This window comes from Phoenix dactylifera, unplaced genomic scaffold (genome assembly GCF_009389715.1).
Source record: "Phoenix dactylifera cultivar Barhee BC4 unplaced genomic scaffold, palm_55x_up_171113_PBpolish2nd_filt_p 000626F, whole genome shotgun sequence".
NCBI classification, from domain to species: Eukaryota; Viridiplantae; Streptophyta; class Magnoliopsida; order Arecales; family Arecaceae; genus Phoenix; species Phoenix dactylifera.
In genome coordinates, this window is record NW_024068019.1 from 66,454 (window position 1) to 76,867 (window position 10,414).

General features: G+C 39.1%; 2 protein-coding genes across 2 annotated transcripts; both read left to right on the forward strand.

Annotated features, from left to right (window-relative positions):
* Nucleotides 1-788: 788 nt before the first annotated feature.
* LOC103718576 lies at nucleotides 789-1,472 on the forward strand. Its single transcript, XM_008807465.3, has one exon. It carries the CDS (start codon nucleotides 849-851, stop codon nucleotides 1,272-1,274), a length of 426 nt encoding a protein of 141 aa, XP_008805687.1. The 5' UTR covers nucleotides 789-848; the 3' UTR covers nucleotides 1,275-1,472.
* A 3,954-nt stretch (nucleotides 1,473-5,426) lies between these two features.
* LOC103718577 lies at nucleotides 5,427-6,154 on the forward strand. The gene has a single exon (XM_008807466.4). It carries the CDS (start codon nucleotides 5,510-5,512, stop codon nucleotides 5,933-5,935), a length of 426 nt encoding a protein of 141 aa, XP_008805688.2. The 5' UTR covers nucleotides 5,427-5,509; the 3' UTR covers nucleotides 5,936-6,154.
* The last annotated feature ends 4,260 nt before the right edge of the window (nucleotides 6,155-10,414 follow it).

A 10,414-nucleotide genomic window follows, 5' to 3' on the forward strand; every position in this document is an offset into this window, starting at 1 on the left:
AATAAACTAGACATGATGAGCATGACCTTCAATTTGCTTTTCTGGAGAAAGTCTCACTAGTGCTTGAATGCTAGGAGAGTTTTACATAGCACTGTTTTACTAGAAGATTGTTTCTCTAGATCACATTCGTTCCAAATCTGCCAGCAGAACGCTATATTTGGAACCAACGTAATCGCAGTGTGCATAATGATCCTTTCATCTATTTTTTTTTTTTTTATGTATACTGTTAACTATATAATACAAGAGGGAAGAAACGAGGGAGTTTATTCCACGAAATGTGCATGCCTTCTATTTATTCTTCTTGTTATTACTATATTCACAACGTCAATGATTGACCACAAGATTTGTCATGTATCGTACACAGAAATAGACCGTGTATCAGATGGTTTTGTGAAAGATTCAGTCAGAGGGACGGCAGCTGATTCCTTAATTTGCTCCGTTATTCAAAACCCAACTTATAGCCAAAGGCATAAGTTGCTTCGAACAAGAGTAGACTTCTACGCCTGGTGAAGACTCCGAGGCCAGCTACAACAAGACCTGGTGAAGCTTCCCTCCTGCCCTTGTGGACTCGTCTTCTGCTGACCCCTTCTTTTCCGCCCCCCTTAACGGAGCCATTAAATTGTCTCGTATCCCGCAGGCCCACCAACCGTGCTTAGGCCGCTCCTATCCTGCCGAAACCCCTCCCGTGTCAAAGCCTCTCTTTCCACCCGTTAAAACACTCCTCCACTTCTTCACCACCTTCGCATCTATAAATACTCCCTCATTCAATCATCTCCCCATCACCTCAACTCTTGGCCTCCTAACACTTCCATAAACTTCCCTTCCAATCCCTTCTTAAAATAATTAAGATGGCATCCCAGACCATCGAGAGCTACCGTGAAGGCGCCGAGGTCTACCGCGGCGACGACATCTGCAAGAAGAAGTCCATCGAATTGCTCGAAGAGCTCGGCCTCCCCAAGGGTCTGTTGCCCCTCGTCGACATCGAGGAGTTTGGCTACAACCGTGCGGCCGGGTTCATGTGGCTCATCCAGAAGAAGAAGAAGGAGCACACTTTCAAGAAGATCAAGCAGACGGTGTCGTATGCCACCGAGGTGACGGCTTTCATGGAGCAGCGCAAGATGAAGAAGATAACTGGGGTGAAGACGAAGGAGTTGTTGCTGTGGCTCTCTGTTGTGGAGGTGTACATCGATGCCCCCTCGTCGGAGAAGGTCACTTTCAAGACCGGCACCGGGCTGTCTGATAGCTTCCCGGCGTCTGCCTTCGAGCTCGAGTAGTTTGAGAGAGGAAAGAGGGTGGAGGGACTAGGATTTTAATTCCTAGCTCTTTGAGATGGAGAATGGGATTCGGGAGTTTTCTCTCGATCTATTGAGAACATTGCCAAGATTTTAGTTTCTGACTTATTTTTCACTTAATATTTGCTGTTGTATCAAATTAAAGTTCAATTAATGGTCTCGTTATGATATTATGGTTCATTCAAATGCTATTTGAGTACTTCGGATCTGCATATTTGGTTGCTTGTGCCGAACTTCAGTGTTGTTTGCATTGTAACGGATAATTTATTTACCTAATAAGCAACCAACCGTTTGCAACACGAGTTTTTAATTAGCAAGTTTCTATTACTTGGATGGATGGTACGTAGATTTTAATGAGCCAAAAAAATGACTTGTAGGGTAACAAATAGAGGTGTTACCTCAGGCGCCATCTCCACAATCATTTGAACTGGTTTATGGAAAATCGCTTCAGCATTTTTAAAGTTGCATTTATATAATTTTTCTATATTTCTTATCGTAAGTAAATAAGATCTACTGCATCAATATGACATGCAATGTATTATGTAGGTTTTACTTCATTAATTCATAATTCACAGTTACAAGTTCAAATCAGTAAACAACCAATACCATCATTCGAGCCTGAATAAATATCCAGGATGCGGGTGGATTTTTGAAGATTAGAAGGTGCTTCCCACCCAAAAAAAGTAGAGAAGGTGCCTGCATAGAGAGTTCGATATTTTTTTTTAATAAATATTTAAGCATTAAAAATGTTTTCCTTCTCAGCATTTGATAGTTGGCAATATATATAGATAAATACAGAATTATCACATGTTATCTTCTTAATCAAAATATCCAAATCTTATGATTCACACAAGCGAGAGAATTGTAGCCAATGAAATTAATCGAAATCCAATTTCCTTCCTTCGGCATAGTGAAATGGGGCATCTAACTTAGGCCATTATTCCAGATAATTTTATAAGGTTTGTGGAATTTAAGTTGTCATAGAATCTAGTTGTATACTCTAAGCCTCCGTCTGGGAGTTATGGGGAGAAAAGAAAAGAAAGGAAAACTTTAATGAGGAGGGAAAAGAAAATAATGGAATAGAATAGACTTTCCTCTCCTTTTGTTTGGGAGTTTTAGGAGGAAAGAGAAAGTACTTTCGTTCAACTTGTTTGGGAGTTTGGAGAGAAAAGAAAAGAAAGCATACCTTTTTAACACTTTTACTAAAATACCCTTATTATAAAAGGGGTATGCTTATGAGTAGAGGGTAAAATAGGTATTATCAAAAATTTATTAAGTTTCAATTCCTTTCTCTCCAAATTCTCCTACTTATGGGAGAAAAGAAAGGAGAGAATTGGAGACCAAAATTTTCCCTTCTATTCCCTCCTTTTCTTTCCCTTTCCCTCCACTAAAAAACTTCCAAATATCAAAATTTTTAACTTTTCCTTCCCTTCCATTCCTTTCTCCTCAATTCCAAGTTGTCAAACGGAGCCTAAGCCAACTACTAAGGGTGATGTCAGGTAGCATCCGTGAAGGGTCTTTAGCAAGCGAAGAAAAGAATGTAGTTTTTGAACAAGTCGTCCCACGCAGAGAACGCTTTGGATGCTTTGCATTTTATGGAGACCGGCGTGCTTGGTAAATAGGTACGACCTGAAATCATACTCTGCAGTTTACTTCAAGCACACCATCAAACATGAGCAGTGCTTCTGCTTTGAGTTCCTTTTCATAATTATCCTAGCATTAACATTTTGACATTTGAGACAATTGGGAGTCAGTCCTATATGACCTTTACCTCTTTAGGAGAATCTAGAAGTTTTTTTTTGACTTTGTTACAAGTGTTTGATGATCATTTTTGCCACATTGCTTGTTAAATATTGTTTCTCCCCTATAGGGAGTTAGAATGCATGGAAAAGACTTTGTTCAGCTTGCTTTGGAAATTTGATAAGGTTAATGTAATGTTCCATGACCATTATGGTCAACCTATCCTTTAGCAGGGGGGCTATGACTGGATACTATTTGTCATAATTAAAAAAATAGAAATAGAAACAAAGTCATAATTAACTCAAATTTTGCCAATGCTTAGGCCATGTCCGACAATGATAATGAATTATTTGTTGTCGCATAGATTATGTGCTCTAAAATTATAGGTAACTCATATGTTCTTAAAATCTTGAACTTTTGTTCAAGAAGATGCATAGAAGAGTTTGGGTGGCAGTTGACTTAATTATTGCTACTAGTCGGATCAATAAAGGAAAATCCGAATGATGCAATGCTTAGTTGCACGATATTCATATTATGCTGTCCGCTATGGGAAGTTTGAAGGTATCTAATATCCATGGAAAGGTCAATCGCATAGCTAACTGTGGGCACTAGCCTTGGATGTATAAGTGAGGCTTTTCTAGCAACCTAAAAAACAAAGACTGCAAAAGCATAATTACAAATCTCTCTTAACTATTGATTTTTGTTAATTATTCATAATTTTTCTCTTGGTTTAGAAATGATTTTCCGAATTATTTTCGAAAATGAATTGATCTATAACTATTAATTTTGTTGAGTTAATTTAAGAATTTTTTATGTGTAAGAAATTAGCGGTACTAGATATCATTGCTAAAGGTGATTTTTTTTTTTTTTTTTTTTTTGCTATCATTTGTTATTTTTGTCTCTCCAATACTTGTTTTTAGATTAAAAAAGATAATATTTCAAAAAATCTATATTATTCTTCAATATCAATATTAAAACCCTTTTCAAATTTTTGATAAATATTCTTTATTTTATTTGATTTTTGGTATATTACATGAAGCCAAATTGTTCACGTTCACCAAAGTTGTAACCATGTTAAGAAGTGTAATGTTGTAAGGCCCAACCCTTTATATCAAAACGTCTTGCTGAAGCAAGGCAATGCAATGTGGTACAAGAGAATTGACCGGCTTCACAAGGCTTTGTAGTATAAGGTATCAATCACTCTCCTGCCACATGGCATACCAGTAATGAATGAAAATTTTTTGATAATAGAATGAGACCTCATATCCTTTTTCTATTATTAAAAAAAAATGGTAATGCTAATGTACAATTCTCCATCTGCCTCCCCTGCAATTGTCACCATAGAGGATGTTAGTCTAATTAAATTCTTTTGAGAATACTCCATTGTTAATACCAAGACATTTCCCAAGTTGCAAGGAATAGATCAGAAAGAATCCTCCCCACCTTACCCTTCCATCCAAATTGTTGGCTTCCACGAGGTGTCCCTCACACTCGGCTCTTTAACCCCGATCCTACCATGGATGCCTTCATCTCAGTTATCCCCTTTTATTTTATTAAAATAAAATATATTTGATTGAAAAAAGTTGAACTCTGAAATAAAAATTAAAATAAGTGACTCTCATTTCAGCCATCTGGTTTAAAAAAAATCTCATTTCTATTTCGATTATAAAGAGAATGAAAATATTCCGATCTCTCAAAATCCAATCTCTATTCTTCCGTAATATTTCAAATTTCATTCCAATTTAAATTATAATTTCGGTTACGAACCAAATACATCGAGAGAGATGGCTATTCTGATTTTCATTCCAAACTATTTTAATTTTAATTTTCATTCCGGTCGCGAACTAAATCCACCCTAAATGAAAAAAAGGTTTTGCACATGTTGTAAGACCCTTTTTTTCCTTTGAGTTCACTTTTGTCTCAATACGATTTCATCTTCTAGATGTCTGCCTTCATACTTTTCACCTGTTTCCATCCATATTCAGTTTCATTGCATATTCTGTGTTCTAGTAATTTGACCTCCAAAGCTTATGGATAATTAAATAAAAATCATCATGACCGTGCATGATTGCCTAAAATCTAGCAAGTGCATAGTTATTATATGAAACTAAACACATCCTATTCGATTCTATTTGAGCCACTTTCATCCTTGTTGGGCTACGACTGGAAGCTGCAATACCGACTTTGTTGACTTGTCTCCCTGTGTTGACCCCTTCTTTTTCGCCGCTTAACCGATCCATTAAATAGTCTCACATCCTGTGGGCCCACACGCGATGGCAGCAATCCACGCTTTGGGCGGCCCAGCCCAAACCACCCTCCAGTGTCAAAGCCTCCCTTCCCACCCGTCCAAACTCCGCCACCTCTTCACCACCTTCACGTCTATAAATACTCCCTCCTTCACTCTTCTCCCCGTCACCACCACCCTTGGCCTCCTAACACTTCCATAAACTTCCCTTCCAATCCCTTCTAGTAATAAGATGGCATCCCCGACCGTCGAGAGCCACCGTGAAGGCGCCGAGGTCTACCGCGGCGACGACATCTGCAAGAAGAAGTCCATCGAATTGCTCGAAGAGCTCGGCCTCCCCAAGGGTCTGTTACCCCTCGTCGACATCGAGGAGTTTGGCTACAACCGTGCGGCCGGGTTCATGTGGCTCGTCCAGAAGAAGAAGAAGGAGCATACTTTCAAGAAGATCAAGCAGACGGTGTCGTATGCCACCGAGGTGACGGCTTTCGTGGAGCAGCGCAAGATGAAGAAGATAACTGGGGTGAAGACGAAGGAGCTGTTGCTGTGGCTCTCTGTTGTGGAAGTGTACATCGATGGCCCCTCGTCGGAGAAGATCACTTTCAAGACCGGCACCGGACTGTCTGATAGCTTCCCGGTGTCTGCCTTCGAGCTCGAGTAGTTTGAGAAAGGGAAGTTAGCTGAGGGCTTAGAGCTTTGATTCCCTGTGATCTTTGAGCTGGAAATAGAAAATAAGGAGTTCTCTCTATCTCTTTAAATGTTGCTAATTTTCTGTTCTTTTCTATTTTATTTTTGTCTCAAACAGTGTTATATTTGTCTTAAATAAAGGTTGCAATTATTGGTCTGGTATAATATGTGTTCTCAATAAATCATTTGAATTTTTTTTTTTTTCTAGGTGAAGATCATTTGGATCAGTTATATCCATCATTATGTTTGGAGTACAATAATTAGCACTTTAGATGTACATTCTTGTTGATCTATGTTGCACTTCAATTTTTACCACGAAATGCCATAAAGCAGTATGAATGGTAACAGATATTTCCTTTGGCTGAAAGGCAAATAAATCCTTTACAATCCAATTTCCAGGAGTATTCTATATCTTTGGTACATGGCAGATCTTAAATAGATCAAGCACGCTTGGCCAAAATTCTCTTTCTAAAACCGACGACTCCTAGCTAGTAATTGGATGAGACTATAGACCGTTTAAAATGATTTAGTCAACAGTTGTGTTTGGCCACAATCCAATGCTCTGACTTTTAGGGAAAGTAACACTGGGAGCACCATTGACTTCAATACCTTTAAAATGATTTAGCCTTCATTCTGTTAAGACCACGGGGTTAACCATTGTATCTGGTCACAGGACAATAATTTATTGTCTTCTAAAATAATGTTGGGAGCACCATTTGTATAATTACTTGTGCAAAAAATCTGAGGAGAAAATATTTTTAAGTAAGATATAGCAGGTGGACTCGATTGAGCAAGACGTGTTGGTTCGAAGCATAGGCTTGAACATGATTTCTTGAATAATGGACTCCCGTAAGAATGCGATGAAAGGCGGCTCTTGGAGAGCGGGTGACTCTTGAACTAGAGCTATAATATATTTTGAATTTGAACAATAATTTAAATCTCACATGGAGCTTATAAGAAGTAGTTGTGGCTCTTCTCTTTTTTTTTGATAAGGCAAATGGAATATACATTACTGGCATGAATATATCCAAAAAAATCAGAAAATAAAATATCATGGAGTGTAGCCGGGATAGCTGACATTATGGTCCACAAAAACTCTCCAAAGAGCTCTATTATATAAGAGGCGATCCAAACTGTCACTTCATTTGTCTCTCCATAGATATGCCTAGCTAAGAAAGATGTACACTCTCTTGTGCACCTCTGGATATAATGGTAGTTGTGGCGCTTTAAGAATAGGCTATTGGGCTTGAGTGGTGATACATGATGCACCACCACAAAAAAAAAGAACCAAAGCCAACTCTTGAATGCCGACGCTAGGGAAAAGCGCCGGCAAAATTGTCTCCCACGCCAAATTTTGCCGACGCTTCTAATGAGCGTTGGCAATTTAAAAAAAATTAACGATGCTTAAAAGCGTCTTCATAGTGCTCAATTGAAAACGATGCTGGGAAGCGTGGGAACTGGACCTAGGACGACGCTTTTACGCGTTATTGTTCTCCTCGACCTACAACGACGGTTATAAGCGTCGGGTTAACACGACGCGTATAAGCGTCGATCTTAGACGACACTTATACGCGTCGTCGAAGGCAAGGACACCTCCTAACGCAGCGCCCGACCCCGATCGAGCCCTCATTCCTCCCTTATTTCTCCTCTCCGGCGCTGCCCTAGCTTCCGTCTTGCTCCTCTCCGGCGCTGCCCTAGCTTCTGTCTTGCTCCTCTCCGGCGCTGCCCTAGCCCCCCGTCTTCCTCCTCTCCGGTGCCGGCTCTCCGACTCCAACCTCCTCTCCTCCTCCCTCCTTCCGGCGCCGACCAACCGACCCCAACCTCCTCCGCCCGAGGTATTTTTCTCCTCCTCCCTCCTCTCCCTCCTCACTTGTTCTCCTCCTTCTCCGCCTCCTCTTGTTCGTGTGTTCGTGGGTGTTTTTTCCTTTTTTTACTGATTTGCTAGCTTCGCCTCCGCCCAAGGATCTCCTCCTCCTTCCTCCTCTCCAGGGCGGTTCGAGCAGCCCTCAAGCCTCGATCGAGTGATATCCCTCCTGTCTGGACACCGGCGTCGACCGACCGGCCTGAATCAACGAGGTAATGCATTATGCTCTTGTACTGTTCTTTTTATCTGATTTTTCATTTGTTTTCAATGAATTTTATTTATCTATTGTAGAAAATAACAACAACACCTGATAATTTAACCCCAGAAATGGATATCATTCATGAACGACATGATAACAGATCAATGGAGGATTTAAATATGATACAACCAGAACAAGTAGATTCCGTTCATTACCTAAGGTGCAGGGAACCAAGTAGAGCAGGGCAGGCTCTCCATGTCCATTCATTAGGTATAAGCCAAGATATGTCAAGGATAAGCCTGCAAAATAGGGAGACTTTTCTATATAGAGTGCAAGATTTCATTTTTCCTATATATATATTTGATATCAAATCAAATCCATTTCCGTAAAGTATTGAACACAGCTGATCTCTGCTCTAAAGTATTGAACACACAGATGAAAGAGAATTCATCTAAGGTGATGGCTCATCTTTGAGCTTGAACACTACTTCACGGTCAACAATTGGAAGATGATCGAGTTCGGGTTTGATGAGAAGATCATCAATGCCTTTCTCAGAAAAAAAAAAGTTAACACAGATTAGGAAAAACATAAAACTCATTGTTACAAGACAACAAAATGGAATCACATAGACAAATGTTGTATTAGAAACTATATATGATACATAGGCGTACCACAGAGAGATAGAGAGAGGAGGCAAATGTTGTATTAGAAACTATGATACATAGACATGCAACTTGTCTAACTTCTGTAATGTTCAGTGGCAGAAGCATTGTAAGCCGACAAGAAAAGTTGAAAACTACAAATATTGCAAATACTGTTGCATGACCATAACTAACAAGCCCGATTTCATTCCCATAATCAGGGTATGTTACATCTCATTCCCATAATCTGGGTTGTCTTCAAATGATTTGATCCCTACAGTTAAGGATTTATACACAAGGCATGGGGAAGCAGTATACAGCATAAAATTTGGTACCAAGGGACTAATATGTTTACTGAACACTACTGCTGGCGCTGACATATTGCAAACTGTGCACAACAAAAGACAGGTTTTCTCTGGACACTAATTGGTCTTTGAGAGTATCACTGATAACAACAAACAAGAAAAATATTAGTGGGTTCCAGAAAAAGATGTTTCAATTAACATAAGCAATTGTATCCCCATATCTCAATTTTATTAGAGTAAGGGGAAAACAATGAGAATACTTCTAATTAATTAAACTCCGCTGGTTGATGAGAATCAAGATACTTTGTGAGTGTAGATATGCCAGGGAGGCTTATGAAAAATTCTGAAAAGTTTATTGTACCAGATCAAAATGATAAGTAATAGCTAAGAGCTTAAGCTTCGTTTGCAGCAAATCTCTAACATCATAAAGGGTGTTTATGATGTGGTAGCATTTTATGTTTTGTACTTGATGTCATGCTCTGGGACATATGATGATAGAAGTGCCAAGTGAGGCGTGGACCAGTAAAGATGCAGCTCCAGATCTAGGGTAATTCGATTTAAAGTTCATATTTTATGTTCATGTTTGTCTTCAACTTTTTAAAGCATATTTTATTTAATTTTAATAGATGGACAAGGGACGGTGAGGACGAGATGGGGACCCACTCAAGCAAAGGATGTGTGGAAGCTTTCTGAGGGTGAGAAAATCATCATCCGATGTAACGAATTGGGGCTAGACCTGACCACGGTCCGGTTCTAACCGGGGAACCGGACCGGAACCGAATCGAAAAGAACCGGATCGGAACTGGAACCGTGTCTCACGGTTCTTAATCGAACCAGAACCTTAAGGAATACGGTTCGGTTAAGGTTCTAGGTTTGATGGAACCGAACTAGAACCGGAACCGGAATCGGCAGTTCGGTTCCGGTTCGAACCGGAAAAAAAATGAAATGAAAAGACCTTTTGAATTCAAACGGTTACATGACCTAGTCATGATGACCATTTGAATTTCTAAATGGCCAACGACCATATGGAAATGACCGTTTGAATTTCCAAATGGCCAACGACCATATGGAAAATTTCCATATGGCCCCTAAATTTTTTTTTAAGTAAGGGGGTTAATTGCTCAACCATGAAGGTAAGTGAACTACGAGGACTTTGATTCCTCTAAACCCCAAGAGGATACGTAGGCAGCTTAATTTTAATTAAGTTCAAACCCAATTTTTCCTTTTTTTATTTATAATAAAATAAGTTAGTTCCAAATTTATTTAATGTAACTTATTATTTTTTTATAATGTTATCTAGTTGTATTATTAAAATTTACTTTGATAGTAAATAATAAATGAGGTACAAATTATTATTTTGTATTAATTACGCAATCTATTTGTATTTATAATTTTTTCCAAATTAATTACACAATCTATTTTTTTCAAAATTTTATAATTTGTG

What these genes read in the sequence shown, in the direction of transcription:
- LOC103718577 (XM_008807466.4), top strand. Translation starts at nt 5,510, where the DNA reads ATGGCATCCCCGACCGTCGAGAGCCACCGTGAAGGCGCCGAGGTCTAC.
- LOC103718576 (XM_008807465.3), top strand. Translation starts at nt 849, where the DNA reads ATGGCATCCCAGACCATCGAGAGCTACCGTGAAGGCGCCGAGGTCTAC.